General features: G+C 42.3%; 1 protein-coding gene across 1 annotated transcript in view; it reads left to right on the plus strand.

Moving 5' to 3' along the window:
* The first annotated feature begins 6,116 nt into the window (after positions 1 to 6,116).
* LOC126986883 (sodium/glucose cotransporter 5-like) overlaps positions 6,117 to 24,844 on the plus strand; it is a 141,619-nt gene continuing 122,891 nt past the window's right edge. Inside the window, exons 1-2 of the mRNA XM_050843358.1 lie at positions 6,117 to 6,239; positions 9,957 to 10,028. Coding sequence (XP_050699315.1) covers positions 6,117 to 6,239; positions 9,957 to 10,028 — 195 coding nt within the window. The remainder of the gene's footprint in view (positions 6,240 to 9,956; positions 10,029 to 24,844) is intronic.

The following is a 24,844-nucleotide window of genomic DNA, read 5'->3' on the forward strand; positions in this document are numbered from 1 at the left end:
CTGTGGTAGACGGTCACTGTTCTTCCCTTAAACCTATTGACAGTGGTGTCCCACAGGGTTCTGCCTTATCTCCCACTCTCTTTCTGTTGTTCATTGATGATCTTCTTTCCAAAACGAACTGTCCGATCCATTCCTACGCCGATGACTCCACTCTGCATTACTCAACTTCTTTTAATAGAAGACTCACCCTACAGGAACTTAACGATTCAAGGCTGGAGACAACAAAACGCTTAGTCTCAGTCCTTACTATTATTTCCCATTGGTGCAAGAGGAACCTGGTGTCTTTTAACGCCTCAAAAACACAGTTTCTCCACCTATCCACTCGACACTCGAACTTGCTAACTGCATGCCCCCCCCCCTTCCGTGGCCCCGCTGCACACGACTTTCTACTCATGCTCATCCCTATACTGTCCAAACCCCTTATGCAAGAGTCAACCAGCATCTTCACTCTTTCATCCCTCACGCTGGTAATCTCTGGAACAAACTTCCTTCATCTGTATTTCCTCCTGCCTACGACTTGAACTCTTTCAAGAGGAGGGTATCAGGACACCTCTCCTCCCGAGGTTGACCTCTCTTTTTGGACGCTCCTTTGACCTCTATTCAGGAACAGTAAGTAGCGGGCTTTTTTTTTTCTTTTTCTTTACGCCCTTAGCTGTAAAAAAAAAATAATAATAATGGTATATATAGCTTAACCCCATCCGATCCGACGTTTTCAAATTTTCGCGCTCATAACACCGAGCATCGTACTCATTTATCTGAACAACGATAACGCACGTGAACACTAAGTACTGCTACCGAATCAATAGTGTAAAACAATATTGAATAATGAGTGAAAAAAAGCTAGTGGAGAGTAAAAAAAAAAAGGGTATGAAAAAACGGCGGTAACTCTCCCTCCCTCCCTCCCTCCCTACCTACCTACCTTCCTCCCTCCTTCCCTCCCTCCCTCTCTCGCTCGTCACAGGAGACATCTCCACTACTTCTACCCACCGCTGTTAAGTATATCATTTGAGCATTATTGTTTAATAATTAGTGAATATAAAGCTTAAACAAGTGGCACTCAAATCACTCCGTTAATAATATGGTCATATATGATACCTCAGTGTCTCCCGTCCTTTCCACCCCTCCCTTACGGGAGTCTTGCCCTGCTCCCCCCAGCAGAGCCTAGGTGGTGGGGGTGATCGCACTCTTACCAACCCTGCCGAGACTACCGGGTTGCTCAGTGTGAAAATCGTTTGACCTCACTGTAACGATAATTTTTTGAGTGTGTGTACGGTGGCGGACATATGAAACAGAATCACCTCACCCACCAGCGAGGTGTGGTGCTCTCTGGATACGCTAACACTGATGAGTAGCTACCTATGGATATTCACCAGGTTTCGATCGGTCGCTATGACGAACAGAATGATATTATTATTGCTGCTGCTGTGTAGAGTCGTTTGTGGTATATAAGACATGCCCCGCCTGACAATACACGAACTTTTTGTGAATATGGCATGAAAATTATTTCACACCACATTCGTATTTTATTCCCATGAAACACATGTGGCAAATTTGAGGGGCGGAAAGGCACCTGGTATCTATATCATCAGTGCGGATCTGCTCAGAGCTGGAGGTGAGGCCAGAATTCGCAGATTACATACGGTCTTGACTGCCGCCATATGGCAGTCAGGCACCATTTCCCCTGACTGGAGGAGGGGATTGGTGGTCCCTATCTGGAAAGGGAATGGGGATCGTTAGAACTGCAACAACTACCGTGGCATTATAGTGCTCAGAGTGCCAGACAAGTTGTTTGCCCATTGCGGATTCGCATTCAGCTGCTGAAGCTGCAGAGACCTAAGCAGTCTAGGTTTACGCCTGCTAAATCGACAACTAACTGCATCCCAGCGCTTTACACACTGGTGGAACGACGACGTGAGTTTCGACAAGGGATGCTTGCAGCCTATGTCGGTCTCAAGAATGCGTTTGATTCAGTGCATCGCGAGGCACTCTGGGATCCCCTGCGACTCCACGGGATTCCTGCAAGGACTATTGATTTGTTGACTGGCCTGTATTATGGGACTGAGGATGCTGTGAAATGAGGGGGTGAGGGCTCGTCAAGCTTCTTTCCTATGGGCGTGGGAACAGGGCTGTATTGCCTGCTTTACTATCTCCAACCATTGCCAGTGATCGCTAGCTACTTTAACTAAAACTCGTCAGGGCCTGTTGAAGCGATGAGGACTCGCACACTCTAAAATCTCTCACGTGATAAGTTATGATGCAATGTGCCTATGTTCAACAAGACATTGATCCCAAGTGTTTATGCTAACATTTTTCATGTGAATTGGTGAGAATACTCTACCATTCAGTTATTACAAGCTAAATACTCGAAACAAAGTTTATAATATTCTCGCATTTTTTTTTCTACTCTCCTGCCGCATATGTAGCTTGAACCATTGTTCCATTAGATTCCACGAAGACTAATGTTTAATCTGGCAAGGACCTAACAGAATCTAGTCAGTACTACTCGTGGTAAAGAGATTTAAAAGATCGAAACCCGTACTGTGCCGAAAAGAGCGGCTGAGGGGCCGAACTCCCCCTCACCGAGACATACCAAAACAAAGGCTTTGTGACGGGCAGCGACTGCAATCTCCAGCGGACTGACAGTTCCCCAGACCACAGTGACCTCCTGAAACACCTCTGACAGGCCTCTAACAGACACTGGGGCACCAGAATGACAACTAACCTGACCCATTTCATTTCATTTCTCGGAAACCTGCAGAGGGCCACTCTCGGGTGGCATGATATGCTGGGGTTGTGCGGGGGATTAAAGGGGCCAGGACAGGATTAGGATAAGGGTTAAGACGAGGAAAGGTATTGGGATATGGTAAAGGGCCAGGATTTTTTTTTTTTTATTTTTTTTTCACAGCAAAGGAGACAGCTCAAGGGCACAAAAAAGTAAACATTAATAAAAAAAAAGCCCGCTACTCGCTGCTCCTAAAAAGAATCCAAAGAGGTGGCCGAAAGATAAGTCAGTTTCGGGAGGAGAGGTGTCCTGATACCCTCCTCTTGAAAGAGTTCAAGTCGTAGGCAGGAGGAAATACAGATGAAGGAAGATTGTTCCAGAGTTTACCAGCGTGAGGGATGAAAGAGTGAAGATGCTGGTTAACTCTTGCATAAGGGGTTTGGACAGTATAGGGATGAGCATGAGTAGAAAGTCGAGGGGGGGGAGGCATGCAGTTAGCAAGTTCAGAAGAGCAGTCAGCGTGGAAATATCGATAGAAGATAGAAAGAGAGGCAACATTGCGGCGGAATTTAAGAGGTAGAAGACTATCAGTATGAGGAGGAGAGCTGATGAGACGAAGAGCCTTTGCCTCCACTCTGTCCAGAAGAGCTGTGTGAGTGGAGCCCCCCCACACATGAGATATATACTCCATACGAAGGCGGAAAAGGCCCCTGTATATGGACAGCAACTGTGCAGGGGAGAAGAACTGGCGGAGACGGTACAGAACGCCCAGCCTCGAGGAAGCTGATTTAGTAAGAGATGAGATATGAAGTTTCCAGTTGAGATTTTGAGTTAAGGATAGACCGAGGATGTTTAGTGTTGAGGAAGGTGATAGCTGGGTGTTGTCAAAGAATATGGGGATAGTTGTTTGGAAGATTGTGTCGAGTGGATAGGTGGAGAAACTGTTTTTGAGGCGTTGAAGGACACCAGGTTCTTCTTGCCCCAATCGGAAATAATAGTAAGGTCTGAGGCTAAGCGTTCTGCAGCCTCCAGCCTTGAGTCGTTAAGTTCCTGAAGGGTGGGTCTTCTATTAAAAGAAGTTGAATAATGCAGAGTGGAATCATCGGCGTAGGAATGGATAGGACAGTTCGTTTTGGAAAGAAGATCATCAATGAACAACAGAAACAGAGTGGGAGATAGGACAGAACCTTTGGGACACCACTGTTAATAGATTTAGGGGAAGAACAGTGACCGTCTACCACGGCAGAAATAGAACGGTCAGAAAGGAAACTGTAGATAAAGGTACAGAGAGAAGGATAGAAACCGTAGGAGGGTAGTTTAGAAAGCAAAGATTTGTGCCAGACCCTATCAAAAGCTTTTGATATGTCCAGCGCAATAGCAAAAGTTTCACCGAAACGGCTAAGAGAGGATGACCAAGAGTCAGTTAAGAAGGCTAGGAGATCACCAGTAGAACGCCCATTGCGGAACCCATACTGGCGATCAGATAGAAGGTCAGAAGTGGAAAGGTGCTTTTGAATCTTACGGTTAAGGATTGATTCAAAAGCTTTAGATAGACAAGAAAGTAAAGCAATAGGACGGTAGTTTGAGGGATTGGAGCGGTCACCCTTCTTAGGTACAGGCTGTGTGAAGGCATACTTCCAGCAAGAAGGAAAGGTAGATGTTGACAGGCAGAGGCGAAAGAGTTTGACCAGGCAGGGTGACAGCACGGAGGCACAGTTTTAAGGACAATAGGAGGCACTCCATCAGGTCCATAAGCCTTCTGAGGATTGAGGCCAGAGAGGGCATAGAAAACATCATTTTGAAGAATCTTTATAACAGGCATAAAGGAGTCAGAGGGGGGATGAGTAGGAGGAATATGCCCAGAATCGTCCAGAGTGGAGTTTTAGAAAAAGTTTGAGAGAAGAGTTCAGCCTTAGAGATAGATGAGACGGCAGTGTTGCCGTCAGGACTGAGGAGTGGAGGAAAGATGAAGAAGTGAAGTTGGAGGAGATGTTTTGGCTAGATGCCAGAAGTCACGGGAAGAGTTAGAGAAAGCAAGGTTTGACATTTTCTATTAATGAAAGAATTTTGGTTAGTCGGAGAATAGATTTGGCACGATTTCGGGCAGAAATGTAAAGTTCATAATTAGCATTAGTTTGAAGGCTCTGGTATCTTTTGTGAGCTACCTCTCTATCATTGACAGCACGAGAACAAGCGTGATTAAACCAAGGCTTTTTAGCGTGAGGAGTAGAGAAGAACGAGGAATGTATGCCTCCATTCCAGAGACAATCACCTCTGTGATGCGCTGAGCACACACAGAGGGTCTCTATCCTGGAAGCAATAATCATTCCACGGAATCGGAAAGTACATCCTCAGGTCGTCCCACCGAGCTGAAGCAAAATGCCAGAAGCATCGCCTCTTCGGTGGGTCCAGAGGATGTACAGGAGCGATAGGACAGGATGCAGAAATAAGATTGTGATCGGAGGAGCCCAACGGAGAGAACAGTTTGACAGAATAAGCAGAAGGGTTTGAGGTAAGGAAGAGGTCTAGAATGTTGGGCCGATCTCCAAGACGGTCAGGAATACGTGTAGGGTGCTGGACCAACTGCTCTAGGTCGTTGAGGATAGCAAAGTTGTAGGCTTGTTCACCAGGATGGTCAGTGAAAGAGGATGAAAGCCAAAGCTGGTGGTGAACATTGAAATCTCCTAGGATGGAGATTTCAGCGAAGGGAGAGTGGGTCAAGATGTGCTCCACTTTAGAATTCAAATAGTCAAAGAATTTTACATAGTTGGTAGAGTTAGGTGAGAGATAAACAGCACAGATGTATTTAGTAATAGAATGACAGTGAAGTCTTAACCAGATGGTGGAAAATTCAGAAGAGTCAAGGTCGTGGGCACGAGAGCAAGTGATGTCGTTGCGCACGTAGGCGCAACATCCAGCTTTGGATTGAAATTTAGGATAGAGATAGTAGGAGGGAACAGAGTAGAGATTGCTGTCAGTAGCCTCAGAAACCTGTCTTTACCTAAATATGTCAAGAGTGGGACTATTAACTACATGAGATGGGAGATGATTCCACTCTTGGATGCTGCGGGGAAAGAATGAATATTTGAATTTACTGGTGTTAGTCTGGTAAGTGTAGTGTATAAGGTTGAGGCTGCCTCTAGTGGGTTGTGTAGTTGTCGGGTGTAGATAAGTGTCTTTGTTTATGTCTACTAAATTGTTTGTGATTTTATATAGCATTTGTTGTCTGTATTCGTCGTCGTGTTACTGATGGTTCTAGCTTTATGTATTGTTTAGGCAAAGTGACTGATGTCGTGTGTCTGTAATTACGTCTGGCCCATCTTGCAGCCTTGTTTTGTATGGCCTCTAATATATTTATATAATTGTTAGTGTGTGGGTCCCCGACGGTGTCACAATGTTCTATGTGTGGCCAAACGAGTATTTTGTATGCAAGAATTTTGATGAATGTGTTACACCTGCTAAGGTTCCTACGCAGGAACCCCAGTGCTCTGTGAGCTTTGGCCCTGATGCTGCTCACGTGTGTGTTCCACCGCATGTCTGCTGAGATGTGTACGCCCAGGTATTTGTGTGAAGAGACAGTGTTTAGGTTTGTGTCATGGAGTTTGTTAATGAAGGGAATAGGTTTGTTAGTACGGATGAAACGGATGTGATGGCATTTGTCTGGTCTAAATGTCATCTGTAACTTGGCTTCCCAGTCTTCAAGTGCAGCTAAATCGTCCTGTTGTCGAAGAGTCATCCCTATCTAAAATGGGTCGATAAACTAAGCTGCAAAAAGTCAGTAGTAGAGGTAAGTGATAGTGGGAGATCATTAATGTAAGAAAGGAAAAGAAGGGGGCCCAAGACGGTGCCTTGAGGTATCCCAGAAGTTACAGGAATAGATGAGGATTGACTACCATCAAGAACAACTCTTTGCTTGCGGGTAGTCAAAAACGTGGTAATTCAGTTAGAAAGTTGTCCTCGTATGCCATAGTATTATAATTTAGCTAACAGTCTTTGGTGGGGAACTTTGTCGAAGGTTTTGGCAAAGTCAAGTATTATGGCGTCAACTTGTCTAGTTTTGGGGTTGTTAAGGGACTGCAAAATGTCGTGTGTGATCACAAGTAATTGAGTCTCGCACGAACGTTTGGGCCGAAAGCCGTGCTGACTGCCAGTCAGTATGTTTTGCCTTTCAAAGTTGTCCATTAAGTGTCTATGAATTATATGTTCTAAAATTTTGCAGGGAACTGAGGTTAGCGAATTAGGTCTATAATTAATAGGGAGGGTTCTGTCTCCGGATTTTAAAACTGGTGTCACATTTGCCAAAAGCCAGTCCTGAGGGAGTTCTCCGGTTTGTAATGTCTGAGAATATAACCTGCGGGATAGGTGCAAGAATGCAAGCATTAGCTTTTAGTATCCTGCAGGGTATATTGTCTGGTCCAGTTATATTCCACAATTATTTGTAAATTAGTATTAGGTCTCCCTTTTCTCTTCTCTGTTCCAATGTCAGCAGGTCCATTTCCTTTAACCTTTCTTCATATGACAATCCCTCTAGTTTTGGAACCATCTTCGTTGCCATCCTTTGTATTCTTTATTTTCTTCACGTGTTTCTTCTTATGGGGAGACCACACAGTTTCCGCATATTCCAACTTTGGTGTAATCATAGTGGTAATCATCTTTTTCGTCATATCTTTATCCATGAAGTGGAATGCTATTCTTATATGTCTTACCATTCTATACGTATCTCCGAATATCATATTTACATGACTCTCAGACTGTTGATTATTCTGTATTGTCACTCCCAGATCTCTCTTCTTGAACTTTTAATATTTCTTCATCTCCTATTATATATGTCCACTTTGGTCTCCCTTCACTCTTACCCATTTCCATTACATGACATTTCTTCACATTAAACTCCATGTCCCATTTCTTACTTCAATCTCAAATCTTATTTAGGTCCTCTAGCAGAATTTCACAGTCTTTACTATTTCTTATGCGTCTCAGCAATTTCGCATCGTCTGCAAACAAGCTCATGTAACTATTTACTTTCTCTGGCATATCATATATAATACAATAGAAAAAGTATTGCTGCCAGTACCGATCCTTGAGGCACCCCACTATCTTAATTTCTCCATTCCGATTTCATGTCCTTTACCACCGTTTTCCAATTTTTAATTTTCCTCTTCAATCTTCCTCCATTTTCCAGCTTCCATAATAGTCTTGTGTGTGGAACTTTGTCAAAAGCCCTCAAGACCAAGTACACGCAGTCTACCCATCCATCCCTCTCCTGTGTTATGTCCGTCACTCGAGTTAAAGCTTAAGTTTGTTACACATGAACGTATTTGTCTAAAGCCGTACTGTTTTCTGTAATTATATTGTGTTCTAGAAATTTTGTCCATTGTTTCTTCATCACTTTTTCACATTTTGTGAACTATACTGGTCAATGATACTGGTCTATAGTTCAGAGGTTCTTCCTTTTTCCCGCTTTTATATATAGGGACCACCTCAGCCCTCCGCCATTCTTTCGGTACCCTACCAGTTGATATTGAGCACTTTATAGTATCATATACCGGTCCAATCAGCTGACTTCTGCATTCTTTCAAAATAAGACCTCATCCGGTCCTACTGCTTTTCTCTCTTCCATCTCCATTATATTATATATATCTTCTTTAGTTACTATTACCTGTGTGTGTGTGTGTGTGTGTGTGTGTGTGTGTAACTGGGGCTCTAGGCTACAGAAGTTAGCAGCTCAATTGCCAGACCTCTAAACAAGTTCTGGAATACTCCATCCACATGGACCAAAGAGGATTACAAACACTTAACTGGGTTTTCAAATTCGTATACTTGCAAGGGTAGGCGGTGGCCGAAGTGATAGCGTACTGGACCCACATTCGCCGCGTGATGGACGACGCGGGTTCGAATCCTCACGCTACCACTCGGATTTTTCAGTCACCGCCGAGTGGCTTAAAACTACCCACATGCTGTCCTGAAGACCACCCATAAACCCGGACTCTAGAGGAAGCCGTCCAAGCGAATCAAGAACGAGTTCCGGGGGGCAGCATGAGCCAATGCAAGATGGCGCCACTATAAACACTCGCCTGCGCCAGAACGGGCTGGGCCGACCATCAGGCCCCACCTGGAAGAAGCCTTGGGCCGACCATCAGGCCCCACCGGGAAGATGCCTACCGGCGCAATAGGCAACAACGAAAAAAAAAAAAAAAAAAAAAAAAAGAGAAATCACAGTAATGAAGATGTACAGCCTTGAGTAGCTCAACTTCGAGGTAGCCGGCGGTGAAGTAGTAGAGTTGTCGGCTCGAACTCGGCTCCGTCGGTGAGGCAGTGGAGGTAGTATAACATCCGGCAAGGACTTCACAGCCACGAGTACACACGGCAGCTATGTAGAGCAGCTTATCCTCGATGTAGATGGTGAGGAAATCGTAGTAGATTTGCCGGCTGGAACTCGGCTCCGTCGGTGAGGCAGTGGAGGTGAGTATGACAGCCAGCAAGGACTTCACAACCACGAGTAGACGTGGGTAGTCACGTTAAGGTTGCAGGAGAGCTGGCCCAGGGTCTTCTAGGTGGACGAAGACGTCAGATTCATCCGGGTAGTCCGAGAACTGGCTCAAGGTCCTAGGAGCCACCGGTAGTAAGGGCAGGAGGCTGACGACTCCTGAGGTAGTAGGCGGGCTAGGGGTGGAAAAGCCCGGGAAGGTCTGCTGGGCCACCGTCAGCTTCTCCGCACGTAAACTCGGCGAGGGGGTAATGAGGCAGAAGGCAGAGCTTCTGAAACTCAAAGCGAAGCGACAGAATAAACGAAAATAAGGAAGGAGTGAAGCAACGATTGAGGAACGAATGAGAAAGCTAGCAGAGAGTTGAATTAAGAAAATGAAACAGTGAAGCAGGGGAGAATCAAAGGTACTTACGAAAGGGAAAGTCAGTGCAAATAACAGAGGGCGAAAATTACGACTTGCAAATACAATAAAACTACTTAAGCCTTCACAATGTGTATTTTACCTAGTTGTTTACCTAGTTGTGATATACGGGAAAAGAGCTACGCTCGCGCTGTCCCGTCTCCATATTCTCTCATATCCAACTTTTCCTTAAAATCATCCAACTTTTCCTTAAGATGTGTGTGTGTGTGTGTGTGTGTGTGTGTGTGTGTGTGTGTGTGTGTGTTAGGCAGACAGGTGAATGGCAGAGAGACAGATACAGGAGCTACCATACAGATGTACTGAAGTCTCATTTCATTGTATTCCAGGCGTTGTGTCGACCGAACAGAGGAACTATTGCTGGATACTTTTTGGCGGATCGCCTCATGTGGTGGCTTCCGGTAAGTAATGGAGCTGATGCGAACGAATTTATTCACCTAGTTTACCTAGTTGTGGCATAATGAGGTTGAGGTAATCTTTTGGTGACCTGTTTCCATATCTATTTTCATTTAAATTGACTTTATGTAATACATATTCCTTGCTCGCAGCAGCTCCTCCAACCCGTTTTATACATAGGAATATACATAGGAAGAACAGATACCAGAAGACCTGGCGGTCTATGGCGAGGGTGTCTGTTTACTACCGCTACTACTAGTAACCTACGTGTGATAGGACAGGACATAATAGATGAAGGCTCCTCCCCACCCACCTCTCCCTCCGGCAACGTGCCGGCAGGAAATAGTTAGAAGAGAACACCATGTGCCTTTAAGGAAGAAAGGGACATGAAAATTTTACAGTAAAGAGATAAATAAGAATAAATTACTACACTTAACTTACGCTACTGGTGACCTATGCTGTGGGGGAGATTATTGAGTCGTCAGGTTGGCGCCGTGCTGCAGTGTGCCTGAAACTTACGAAAAGGGTCAGTAAAATCTTATATCCCTGAAGTATTTATCCAATGAAGACTTAAAGCTATTGATACTCTACTGACTACTGACGGTGGGAGTCTATTACAGTGATCGACGACTCTGCTATTGAAATAACTTCTGCGCGCCAATGTGTTACATCTGTTTCCCTTTAACTTCATACCGTTGATGCGTGTTATTGTCTTGGGGTCTCTCTGAAATAGACTTTCTGGGTTAATGCTTTCGAATCTATTAAGGATTTTGAACACTTCGATTAAGTCTCTTCTTACCCTTCGCTTTTTTTAAGGAAAACATATATAAACGCTTTAAACGCTCGTCATACGGCAAGTTACGGAACGCTGGAATTTGGTTGTTTGCTCGTTTCTGAATCTTTTCTAGCAAAATTTGATCTTTGATATAATTCGGTGACCAGAACTGGACGGCGTATTCTAGATGGGGTCTTATAAATACTGAATATAATCTCGTCATAAGTTCGGGTGATTTATAATCAAAGTTTCTTGAGATTAGTCCTAACATCACATTGTCTTTTTTACTCGCCGCCGTACATTGATCGCTCATTTTAACCCGTACAATGTCGTCTTTTGTCATAGACGGGGGTCATACCAGATTGCACTTTTTTTTTCTATTTGCCCCTTAAATTGTAAACAAGAAATACAAATCATTTGATATATATATATATATATATATATATATATATATATATATATATATATATATATATATATATATATATATATATATATATATATATATATATATATATATATATATATATATATATATATATATATATATATATATATATATATATATATATATATATATATATATATATATATATATATATATATATATATATATATAGGGCTTTGCCTTTCCTCGACCCCCCTACCCACCCGTCGGGCTCCCTCCGCAACAAGAGGAGGAGGAGGAAGGAGGTCTCGCGAGACAGTGCAATATGCCGCCCAGACCACGGCACCAAACTAACGCCCCATACCCCTCCCATCCAAGAACTTCTCTAACCTCTTCTTGAATGTATCTATCGTGTTGACGCTCACCACATGACTTCTACGTCTGTTCCACTCATCCACCACTGTTGGTAAACCAATTCTTGCCTATGTCTTTGTTGAACCTGAACTTATCCAACTTAAACCCATTGCTACGTGTCCTACCCGGTGTGGTGTCATCTGCCATCCACGTATCCTAAGACATCCCATCCAATCTGCGCATGCGCGGGATTTGTTTACAAACAAAGGGTGGATGAATTGCGACACGGTACCGTGTCTTTGTCGACTGCCTATCGCGATATGTCCCACCTGAGTTTTATTTTATATCTTTTTTAAAGTAAATGTTGACGTATGTTTTGAATTTGAAAATTGCTTGAAATATGAAAGTTTCTTCCTGCACCCTTTGTATGTCAGTAAATGAGGTAAATGAGGTATGTCGGTAAATGTGATAAATGAGATAACCTGCTCCCCTTGTATGTCGGTAAATGTGATAAATGAGATAACCTGCACCCCTTGTATGTCGGTAAATGTGATAAATGAGATAACCTGCACCCCTTGTATGTCGGTAAATGTGATCAATGAGATAACCTGCACCCCTTGTATGTCGGTAAATGTGTTAAATGAGATAACCTGCTCCCCTTGTATGTCGGTAAATGTGATCAATGAGACAACCTGCACCCTTTGTATGTCGGTAAATGTGATCAATGAAATAACCTACACCCCTTGTATGTCGGTAAATGTAATAAATGAGATAACCTGCACCCCTTGTATGTCGGTAAATGTGATAAATGAGATAACCTACACCCCTTGTATGTCGGGAAATGTGATCAATGAGATAACCTGCTCCCTTGTATGTCGGTAAATGTGATAAATGAGATAACCTACACCCCTTGTATGTCGGTAAATGTAATAAATGAGATAACCTGCTCCCCTTGTATGTCGGTAAATGTGATCAATGAGATAACCTGCACCCCTTGTATGTCGGTAAATGTGATAAATGAGATAACCTACACCCTTTGTATGTCGGTAAATGTGATAAATGAGATAACCTACACCCCTTGTATGTCGGTAAATGTGATAAATGAGATAACCTACACCCCTTGTATGTCAGTATATATGATAAATGAGATAACCTGCACCCCTTGTATGTCGGTAAATGTGATAACTGAGATAACCTGCACCCCTTGTATGTCGGTAAATGTAATAAATGAGATAACCTGCTCCCCTTGTATGTCGGTAAATGTGATAAATGAGATAACCTGCTCCCTTGTATGTCGGTAAATGTGATAAATGAGATAACCTACACCCCTTGTATGTCGGTAAATGTGTTAAATGAGATAACCTGCTCCCCTTGTATGTCGGTAAATGTGATCAATGAGATAACCTGCACCCCTTGTATGTCGGTAAATGTGATAACTGAGATAACCTGCACCCCTTGTATCTCGGTAAATGTGATAACTGAGATAACCTGCACCCCTTGTATCTCGGTAAATGTGATAACTGAGATAACCTGCACCCCTTGTATGTCGGTAAATGTGATAACTGAGATAACCTGCACCCCTTGTATGTCGGTAAATGTGATAACTGAGATAACCTGCACCCCTTGTATCTCGGTAAATGTGATTAATGAGATGCCCTACACCCAGTGAATGTCGGTAAATGTGATAAATGAGGTACCCTACACACCTTGTATGTCGATAAATGTGATAAATGAGGTACCCTACACACCTTGTATGTCGATAAATGTGATAAATGAGATACCCTACACCCCTTGAATGTCGATAAATGTGATAAATGAGGTACCTTACACCTCTTGTATGTCGGTAAATGTGATAAGTGAGGTACCCTACACCCCTTGTATGTCGATAAATGTGATAAATGAGGTACCCTACACCTCTTGTATGTCGGTAAATGTGATAAGTGAGGTACCCTACACCCCTTGAATGTCGATAAATGTGATAAATGAGGTACCTTACACCTCTTGTATGTCGGTAAATGTGATAAGTGAGGTACCCTACACCCCTTGTATGTCGGTAAATGTGATAAATGAGGTAACTTTTTTCTGTTTACATCTCAGCCTATAGCGCCGGTAGGCTTTCTTCAGGGGCCTGGTGGTCGGCCCAAGCCCGTCATGGCGCAGGCAGTTTTTATAGTGGCGCTAGTTATGCTTGGCTCATGCTGCCCCCTGGAACTCATTTTTGATTCGCTTGAGCGGTTTCTTGTAGAATCCGGGATGAGAGGTGGTCTTCTGGACAGCCTGTGGGTAGTCTTAAGCCACTCGGCGGTGACTAAAAAATCCCAGGTGGTAGCGTGGGGATTCGAATCGACATTGTCCACGGCGTGATAAATGCTAACCCCGCACGCTAATCACTCAGCCACCGCCTACCCTTGTATGTCAGTAAATGTGAAAAATGAGATAACCTAAACCCCATGTATGTTGGTAAATGTGATAAATGAGGTAACCTGAAACATTGTATGTCAGTAAATGTGATAAATGAGGTAACCTGCACCCCTTGTATATCGGTAAATGTGATAAATGAGATAACCTACACCCCTTGTATGTCAGTATATGTAATAAATGAGATAACCTACACCCCTTGTATGTCGGTAAATGTGATAAATGAGATAACTTCCATCCCTTGTATGTCAGTATATGTAATAAATGAGATAACCTACACTCTTCTGATTGATGATCATGTTTCTCGGATTCTCTCCATTTAATGGTAGGCTATCTGAATTATGGGGTCCATGTCATTCTTGAATTTGGCCATTTTCCCATAAAAGCTGCCATGCTGTCTTGCCGCCATCTTGCCTGGACAAACTACGATATCAACACTGTGTTTGTAAACATCGGGTTCCGCGCATGCGCAGATCAGGATGGGATGTCTTACGATACGTGGATGGCAGATGACACAACACCGGCTCACTTAAAATCAAAACTTTATTGCTTATGTTCTTCTTGTAACTAATTTATTTATGGACCAATATCTTTTATTCAGAAAGCTATTTAATCAGGAAGGATAGGAGATTAATGATCACTATCGCTCGTTTTTTATAGAACAGTAAAAAAAAAAAATTCCTAGATATCGATGATAAAATATTAAAAAGATGAAAAATGTTTGTCAAAAATCTAAATCAACTTCAAACAAAAGTTAAAATAGCGAACATAATTCCTTTTTCATACTTTCAGAAATTGAATAAAAAGAGTAGACTTAAATAAATGCCTAAAATAAGAAAGTAAGATGACATTTTTTTCTTTACCTTGTCCTATATACCAAAAGAAAGAGGAAAAATATAGATATTTATAAGCAAATAATTAAGTTATTACTTATTTGAAATTATTACTTAAAGAACGCCTATAATAGGTGTTTCTTGTAATTATTATTTGAAAAATAATAGTAATTAATATATATATATATATATATATATATATATATATATATATATATATATATATATATATATATATATATATATATATATTATTTCTGTGAGGAATGTAACCCTTAGAGTGCTCGTCCCTATATATATATATATATATATATATATATATATATATATATATATATATATATATATATATATATATATATATATATATATATATATATATTATTTCTGTGAGGAATGTGACCCTTAGAGTGCTCGTCCTCTTATTTTTCTCCGTCTCAGAGCTAATGATGTCATACCAGGAAAGGGAAATTTATTTTAGACATTTTTGGAGCCTATATTTTTTCCATTATAAGCACTTCTCACAACCCTAAAGCGTGGGTACTGTTTAAATACTTCTTTACATCACAAAAAAATAAACAGGAATTGTAAGTACTACAAAATGTTTGGATGCGCATTAGGCAACACCGCTCGCTTGAAGGGTGTGTGTACTTCTGAAAGCTCAACATAATACTATGAAGCTTCCGACGATCAGTTTTCATTTCCGATTACTCTGAACCATAAATTAGCATTCCACATGCCTTGCTGATTATAGACTCAATGAGTAAATACCTAGAAGAAAGTAACTTACCTTCTTGTATCATGATTGCTATTGGAATGCGGACAAATGTCCAGAAAGGCCCTTTAACATCTATTAAAAAAATACGAAGACTCGTCAAATCATCCCTCTTTACTGTCAATGAAAAACGTATTTATATGTACTAAACACTGTACGGGTTAAGAGTTTTACTGGTAATGACACCAAGATATTTTTTTTTTTGTTTTAATTCGCTGAGCTCATGTCCTTGAATCTGATATTTAAAGTTAGGGTTCTTTTCACCTTTGTGAATTACTTAACATTTTTTTTTTTTGGGGGGGGGTGGATTTCGTTGGGGTTATACCCCAAGGGAGAAAGGCGGTGCATGCCGCGCAACCCCCCAAACGGCTGATAGAAAGATGCCCAATTTTTTCAAGGAGGATGCCCAACAACGGGGCTGAGGGTGTCGGAAAGAGCCCACCATTCCACTCCCATGGCACCTGGCAGGTCTCGAACTACGCTCTAGCACCCCACCGGAGCGCAAGGCGGAGACTACCACGGGACCACAGGAGCCCCCTACTTTACATTTATTTAAGTTGAAATATATTTGTCACGTGTCGCTCTAATCGGCAAGTCATGTTAAATCTGATTGATTTTTTATAATTTTTACTGTTCGTTACCGTACCTCCTAATTTGGTGTCGTCGGCGAATTTGGCTACTTTTGATAGGATATCAATTTATAAATCGTTCACGTAAATAATGAATAGTGTTGGCCCCGGGACTGATCCTTTTGGCGCGCCACTGGTTACGGGTTGCCAATCGGATGCTTCACCATTGAGAACTACGCGCTGTTGTCTATCTGTGAGCCAGTCATGAATCCACGCGCACAAATAGCGACTTATACCGTGGGAACGCAGTTTTGTAATAAGCCTAACGTGGGGAACCTTATCGAACGCTTTCTGAAAGTCTAGGTAAATTATGTCATATGGGGCTCGGGCGTCCCAGTTGGGGTATACGTCATTGAAGAAAGTTAATAAGTTGGTGAGGCAAGATCGGTTACTACGAAATCCGTGCTGATTATCAGTTATCAAATCATTTGTTTCGAGGAACGTGATCACTTTATCCCTGATTATTTTTTCGAATAGTTTAATTAGGACAGACGTAAGGCTGATAGGACGATAATTGCTGGCTTGTTTTTATCTCCTTTTTTTAAAGATCGGGGTAACATTGGCTCTTTTTCACGCAAGAGGCACGCTTGCCTGTGGTAATGAACATTAACGTTATAGGTAATTATAGCTGTTGGCTGCATTCTCTTAATACGTGAGGAGATAAATTGTCGGGACCCGGAGATTTATTTGGATCCATTTTTTGCAGGTACGCACGCACTTCACTGATATCAATTTCGGTCAACATAAGCTTATGCTCCTCGGGGTCTTGGAAAATATTCCTCGGGGCGGGGATCGATGTCCAATTTTCTTTTGTGAATACGCTCCTGAAAGTTGAGTTGAGAACCGACGCCATGCCTTTATTGTCGCTAACTATGTCGCCATTTTCTAATAGTGGACCAATATTATTTTTAATATTTTCTTTCTTTCTTATGTAACTGAAAAATAATCTAGGATTTTTCTTTGCCTCATGTGATATTTCCATCTCATACTCGCGTTTCTGTTTTCTGATTTTCTTTTCGCACTCTCTCTTGATGTTGATACAATTAGTATAATCCTGTGAATTGTGCGCCAGTTTATATTTATTATACAGGTTTTTTTTCGACGATGATTTTCTGTGGGGAATTAGTCATCCACAACGCCTTGTGGTTCTCTGTCCTTCGTGGCTGAAGTGAGATGAGTTTATTTACGCTCGCTGTGATTTATGCAATAAAACGGTCATACATTTCTTGAACGCTGACGGTATTTAGCAAATGGTTCCAATTTACTGATGCTAATTATTTTCTTAGGTCCAAAAAAATCGTTTTACTATAGTTAGGTATTAAAGGAGAGTTTTCTCTAGCTTCTGTTTCAATATTTAAGACACATCTGATAATGTTGTGGTCGCTGCTTGAAAACGGCTCGCCGACCTCGCAGGCATTAATGAGGTAACTGTCGGTCGTAAAGACTAAATCAAGAATGTTGTTTCCGCGTGTCGGCGTGGCAACTGTTTGATAAAGAAATGTCTCTTCCGCAAAGTTTACTAATCTAGAGCCTTCTCTGCCGCTAGAGAGGTTAGTCCAGTTAACGGAGGGTTTATTAAAGTCACGGCATATTACCGCATTTCTATTTCCGATAATACTATTTATTTCTGCGTAGAGATTTCCATCAATGTCTTCATTTGATTTTGGAGGTCGGTAAATTACACCCACAATATACTTTATATTTTTAATCGTCACTTGTACATATGAAGAACCAAATGTCTCTGTTTCGGTTGTGTTAAGCTGAATGACTTCTAAATTACTTCTCGCATATATCATTACACCACCACCCTTCTTGTGTAGACGACACTTAGCAAACGCAATGTAACCATTTATTGTCACTTCACCTAACTGATGCTTGTCACGTGTATTCAACCATGTTTCTGTGATTACAATGAAGTCGGGTTTTCCAGAAAGTGTATGCATTATCAAGTAGCTACGCTTCTGAATAAAGCTACGGGCATTTACATAGAAGATGTTTAATTTATTCGCCGAGTGTGCGCGAGATATCAACTGTCGTTCCACAGGAATACTGCGTCAGACCCGACTATCTACAAATACCTCTACCTCATTAACCACCTGTGTGGCTGTTGACCTGACCGCTACCTCAGTGCTCCTCACCTGTGGGTCTGGTGACCTGACGTCCTCAGCAGCACTACACAGTAAACACCTCTACTCCCTCCCTCACCTGTGACCTGACACTCCTACGTCCGTGGACCTCGCCGTCTGGGTGATGACTCCTCCCAACCAGGCCGGAAGTTTCCGCACCTCGTTCCCGCTGCACCTGACTTCTCTTTAATTCTGACAAAACTTCCTTGTCTAACACTCTGCCCAGCCTCGCCTTGCCTACACATTTTTGGTGAAGTCCATCGTTAGCAAACAAGCTCCTGTCATGAAGAAAGTGATCCCAGACGTACACAAACATGACTCCCTCACGCCTACACAAATCCCTGACTCGTTCGTTAATTCCCAGCATTCTACTGAGATGAGGGAACTAACATCGTGCCTAGGGAGGAATCCACATACAACTGAAAGCCTCCTACTGTCCCTTGTCCCTCAGCCTCCCGACAAACTTTCTATACTTGTCTATATTCTCCTCTGACCTACCTTTCGCTACATTGTTTGTTCCGACCAGGTAAACAAACACTGTCTCCTCTGAGGTAGTGACGATTAAGTCGTCAGCCTTCTCAGCTACATCTTCAATTCTACTCCCAGGGAAAACTACATGCCTGCGCCTCGCTCCCTTCCTACAAGACGCCTGGTCCTGCTGTCTACCTACTAAACTATCCCCGACCAGAACGATGCTAGGATCGTTCTGAACTTGGTCACTCCACTACTGTAACTAACATCTACCTTTTTAGCCTTACTCCGTTTTCTAACCGGCTGGAAGGAATCTAAGGTACTTACCTTCTTCTCTACCTCACCTACTCTATCTTCCAGCATCTCTATCTTCTCAACCACCTTGAACTCCTTCTCCCCGTCACTAGCTACATCCAATCCTAACACACCCTCCAGAAACTCTACATACCTTGCTATCTAACGCTTCTAACTTAACACTTACCTTGTGTTCAGTTTCACATAAAAAAACATACAGTGTACTCACCATTTTCTTGGTTTAGGAAGTCCTTCGTGGACTCTCTACTGCAAGTCAAACACTGGCACCTCGCTGCTGCTGGCATCGTAGCCTGACTCTGCCAACGGGTCGGGAGAAAAACCCACCTTACCTCCACTCGGTAGAGCTGACAGGGATCAATCCTTCTTTGCGGAGAACTAGCATTCCTAATGTTGTTTCTATCTCCAGCCATCCTTACCTTGTACTCATGACCACTTGTTTATTCATTTTCTAAATCAGTCAGGTGTGTGTGTGTGTGTGTGTGTGTGTGTGTGTGTGTGTGTGTGTGTGTGTGTGTGTATTTGAAAGACGATTTAGATAAACATTCCATAAGATATACATTGTTACGATGTGCATACGAATGACATAACTTTCCCATCACTATTTCATTTGGACTCCACCACGGCCAATTTCAATATTGAAATTTCTCTAGTATAGTTGCTTAATTAAAAAAAAGGAAATTGAAAATTTCATTTTTAAGTAAGAAGATGGCGCCACAATAAACACTTGCCTGCGCCATGACGGGCTGGGGCCGAATACCATCCAGGCCCCTCAAGCATGCCTACCGGCGCAATAGGCGGAGACGTAATAAAAAAAAAAAAGCTCTTGCATCTTAACAAGTTTGAATTCGCTGACAATTAGAAGAAATCATAACAGTATCCATATCCTAGCAATCTCTGCCCACATTTCCTGGCACCCATCGTCACTGTACTGATGGTTTTATTGTTTATGTGTTGCGTCAGCAGCAGGTTAATACTACAATCATAATGAACAACTCCAATCATTCTTTCCTACCGATAAACCAAAGTAGGTCTTTAACATGGGTTGGAATAGTGTATATTTTTAATTGTGAGTATCATGCCGTGAATAGGACAGTTTGTTATGGAAAGATGATCATTGATGAATAACTGGAAGAGAGTGGGAGATAGAACAGAGCCCTGCGGTACACCACTGTTGATTGGTTTAGGGGAAGAGCAGTGACCGTCTACCTCAGCAGAGATAGAACGGCCGGAAAGGAAATTGGATATATACGTGGAGAGAGGGGAATAGAAGAGAGAAGTTTAGAAAGCAAAAAAATATGCCAGACTCATTGAAAGGCTTTTAATATGCCAATGGCAACATCAACAGTTTCACCAAAACAGCTAAGAGAGGATGACCAGGAGTCAGTTAGAAAGCAAGATCACCAGAGGAACGTCCCTTGCGGAATCTTGAAACAGTACAGATTACAGTTTGAGGATTTTCTGTTTTTTTGCCTCGCCTAACTTAGTGTGATCTAGTCTGGCCCAAAAAGAAACGAACTGGAAGACATATAAATATTCTAAGTGAAAGAAGGATTGTTAAAAAAATGGAAGTATAAAAGAATAATAAAAGGCGGTGGCTTATCTGCGTTCTAAGTTTATATTCATTATCTAATTTTCGTTGATTTATTAAACTCGCGAATGTTATTTACGTTATTCATGTCCGGGCTACATTATTTAGTCTGTCTTTACGTTAGTGTTAGATCTTATTGAGCTCAAGCTATTGATCACATCAAAATATACATATGCTTTGAAAAAGCAAAGTATATTTCTGTATTTTTTTCATGGATAAACTCCTCTCGCTCTCCTCACACAATATTTTTACCTGACGTCTTAAGGAGTAACATTCTAAGGCTTACAACATTCACTCAAAATTCGGTGTCTGGCTGGCCTGGCGAACACGCTTCATAAGACCTTGCACAGGACAATCCGTCATTTGGGTTGAGTAGGTAGCACCGGATGTCACATTCAAAGACACGTCAAGTTTCATCATATAGGACCGGGAAAATACGACAGATATTTTTTTTTTCTCTCTCTCTCTCTCTCTGTATATATGTATAAAAGGGTACTTGATACCCAGTGGTGGGCACCGCTAACCGAAAAGTTAGCTTTAACAGGTAATCCACTAACTAAAAGTTAGCTTCACTTACGCTTAACCGCTAAACTGATGAAAAAAATAGTGGAAGGAAACGCTAACCGCTAACTTTTTATATATGAATTTAGCTTCAGTTTAGTATTTTGGCTCTAAACTCCATAAAAAACAGACCTAGTGATATGAAATTTCAATATGTTGTAGCTTAGATATAGTTAGCCAAACAGCCCAACAAACAACTACAAGAAGAGAAGAGAAAGCAGCCTCCAGTTTATCCTAAATCCATATATTTTACCTGAGGTTTTCTGCAAATTTAAGCATTTTTTTTACTTCTTTCCGAAATTGACACTTTGCCTAATACCCAGTCCATGCAAGTGTTGAAAAGAAAGTGTTGGGGCAAGGACGCACCCCTGTCTCACTCCTGAAGTAACAGGGAAGAAGCCGGAGATGTCTCCGCGACACTTCACAGCACTCTCAGGCTCAGAGTAAAGGCCAGTCATCAGGTCGATGATCATTGCAGGAATTCCATGGATCCGCAGAATATCCCAGAGTGCCTCACCATGCACTGAATCAAAAGTCTTCTTGTGATTGACATAGGCTGCTAGCAGCTCCTGTCGAAGCTCACATCTGCATTCCACGAGAACGCGAAGTACTAGGATCCAGTCAATTGTTGACTTGCCGGGTGTGAACCCGAATTGCTCCGGCCTCTGATAGTTTAGCGGATGAGATCGAATCTGCATCAGCATGAGATGAGTGAGCACTTTACCCAGCACTCCGAGCAGTGAAATACCACAGTAATTGTTCAAGTCCTGTTGGTCCCCTCCCCATTTCCAAACAGGGACAATCAACCCTCTTTTCCAGTCAAAAGGAAAGGCACTGGACTGCCACTCGGCAGACAGCACTGCATGCAGCCCTGCATCATGGCTTCACCCGCAGCTTTCAACATCTTTGCGCTGATATTACCAATCCCTGCTGCCTTTGCACCCTTCAGCTTCCTCACAGTCTCTTTCACTTCTGCAAGAGAAGATGGAGTTTCGTTCTTTTGGTGGATCAGCAGCTGCAATCTGCTTCAGCATGCGCTAGACATATCGAAAGCCTTCGATAGAGCCTGGCACATGTCTTTGGTTTCTAAACTGCCCTCTTTCGGATTATATCCTTCCCTCTGTCCTTTTGTCTCCAGTTTCCTTTCCGGCCGTTCTATCTCTGCTGTGGGAAACGGTCACTGCTCTTCCCCTAAACCTATCAACAGTGGTTTTCACAGGGCACTGTCCTATCAACCACTCTCTTCCTGTTATTCATCAATGATTTTATTTCCATAACAAACTGTACTATCCACTCATACGCTGATGACTCCAATCTGCATTATTCAACTTCTTTCAACAGACGACCCTCTCACAAGGAAGTACATGACTCCAGACTGGAGGCTGCAGAACGCTTAACCTCAGACCTTACTATCATTTCCGATTAGGGTCACAGGAACCTTGTGCCCTTCAATGTCTGAAAAAAACCAATTTCTCCACCTATCAACTCGACACAATCTTCCAAACGCCTATCCCCTATTCTTCGACAATACTCAACTGTCACCATCTTCAACACTAAACATCCTCGGTCTATCCTTAACTCAAAATCTTAACTGGAAACTTCACATCTCTACTTCACATTCGATACAGAAAAAAAACTAACACAGAATACTTAATACCCGAACATACCTTTCATTGCAAATACCAGGACCCCATTACACCAACGCAATCCTTTGGTAGGTCGGAGCAAGCCTTAGAACCGTCACCGCAGCAGTGCCTGCTAGCCACACCATGGCCACGTCTCGAAATAAATTTGTCCCGAGTACACTTTCTTATATAGGAAAGAATGGATTCGAATCCAAACAGTGGATTTGAACTCAACAGAAGCATCACACAATCCGGGCAGGGAGAATGAACCTTCCTTCCCTCAAATACCGTTGAACATTATCATCCTTAACGGTACACTCCCCCGCCCAAATTAAGCAAATTCCTTTACTTGAAGTATCAAAATTAACATATGGACCGATCTATTGGCACAAACATCGTCTTGACCCTTATACGTGCTTCCTGGTCTTTTTAATTTTGTAGCGTACAACAACGACCCTAAATATGCCTTGTGTACTCGACTTTATTGATTTAACTTGAACAAGTCTCCACTCTCCTCTGCATCTTTGTCTTGAAGAAGGACTACACCAGAGCGAACACCTCCTGTCAGCGTGCTACTTTTGTCTTACAATATGGGTAGGAAAATAGTCTCTCTGCTATTTTTTCCAGAAATTATTAACAATCCGATCCATGAACATTAGTCTATTTTTGCTACCAATTTGCTCCATTACCATTTTACCAGTTGGCACTCTATTATTGGTTCTACTTAACAACAAATCATTCGGACATAAGAATGAACCCATTTCAACATCTATGCCAGGTTTCATATCAATTTGCCTGTCATTCAGAAGGTTCACTGACTTGACCAAACCCAGCCACTCTGCCATGAAGCCTTCGCAGATTTTTTCTAATACCCAAGTGGTACCCTTGTTGGCACCATAATTCATGATCTCTGTAACATCCCAGGTTTGCCTCATAATTTTCAGTTTCTTACTCGCTGCGACTAACTGGGTACCTGAATCTGAATGTATAGCATGAGGGTGTCCTCTTAAAGACACAAATCGGCTAAAATTAGTTAGAAAGCTTTACGTGTTATAACTGTCCGCTAAGTTCAAATACACTGTACTAGACACTTGGAAATGACACCATATGCTTTACCTAGAGTTCTCCTTTTAACAGTGTCCTTGATGCCAAAAAGTCCAAACAAGCCTAATGAATTGTGATAGAATGGTGGGGCAGGTTTCAGTCTCTCGAAGGTAACTTGGCCCATCCTCTGGCTCTGACCAGTAGTAACAGTTTCCAACTATTTACAGACAACACACTGCCTCTTAACGACCTTAACCAATCGTCGGGCACCTGGGACTCAGAACTTGCCTTGCAACTTAGCCAGCGTACTTTCAACTTCCCCGTAATCGATCTCATGTAGATGGTTAATATACAGCTTGACAACATGGCTGCTGGAAGGTATGAGAAAAGAGGACTCTTGATTCCACTTTCCCCTTTTAAGCCACCGAGACATCCTTTCACCAACCACAATGATACATTCACTGACCACATTAGGCCCTAGTCTCTGATAAGCTCGATTCCAGTCGGGTTGCAACTTTTTTTTCTCCTCTCGGACAAGATGCTTTTCTGCTTCTCTAAGCCAGTCATGGGTGGGTTGACACAAAGCAGCCTTAAAAGACTTTGCTCTAGCTGTGGCAATTACTCGTGTAACAACTCTCAGAAGCTTGCCATAACAGCTAGGCTATATCTCTCAAGTCTTATGAGCCTAGGGTCAGGTTCTTTTTTAGATACACATGTCAAGGTGACACTTTGTCAGGCATCTCATCATTGCATAATTTACTGATTTGCCACTCACAGATCCTATCCGAAAGGAAATCGGATCCTTCCTGCCAGAAAGAATTGCCATGTAGGTAGTTAGGATGGCAAGGCCTAGTTGTCAAGTCAGCAGGATTTTCACTGGTTTTCACCCACTACCAGTCATTAGGAATTTCTACTACTC

The sequence above is a fragment of the Eriocheir sinensis genome, chromosome 6, assembly GCF_024679095.1.
Source record: "Eriocheir sinensis breed Jianghai 21 chromosome 6, ASM2467909v1, whole genome shotgun sequence".
NCBI lineage: Eukaryota > Metazoa > Arthropoda > Malacostraca > Decapoda > Varunidae > Eriocheir > Eriocheir sinensis.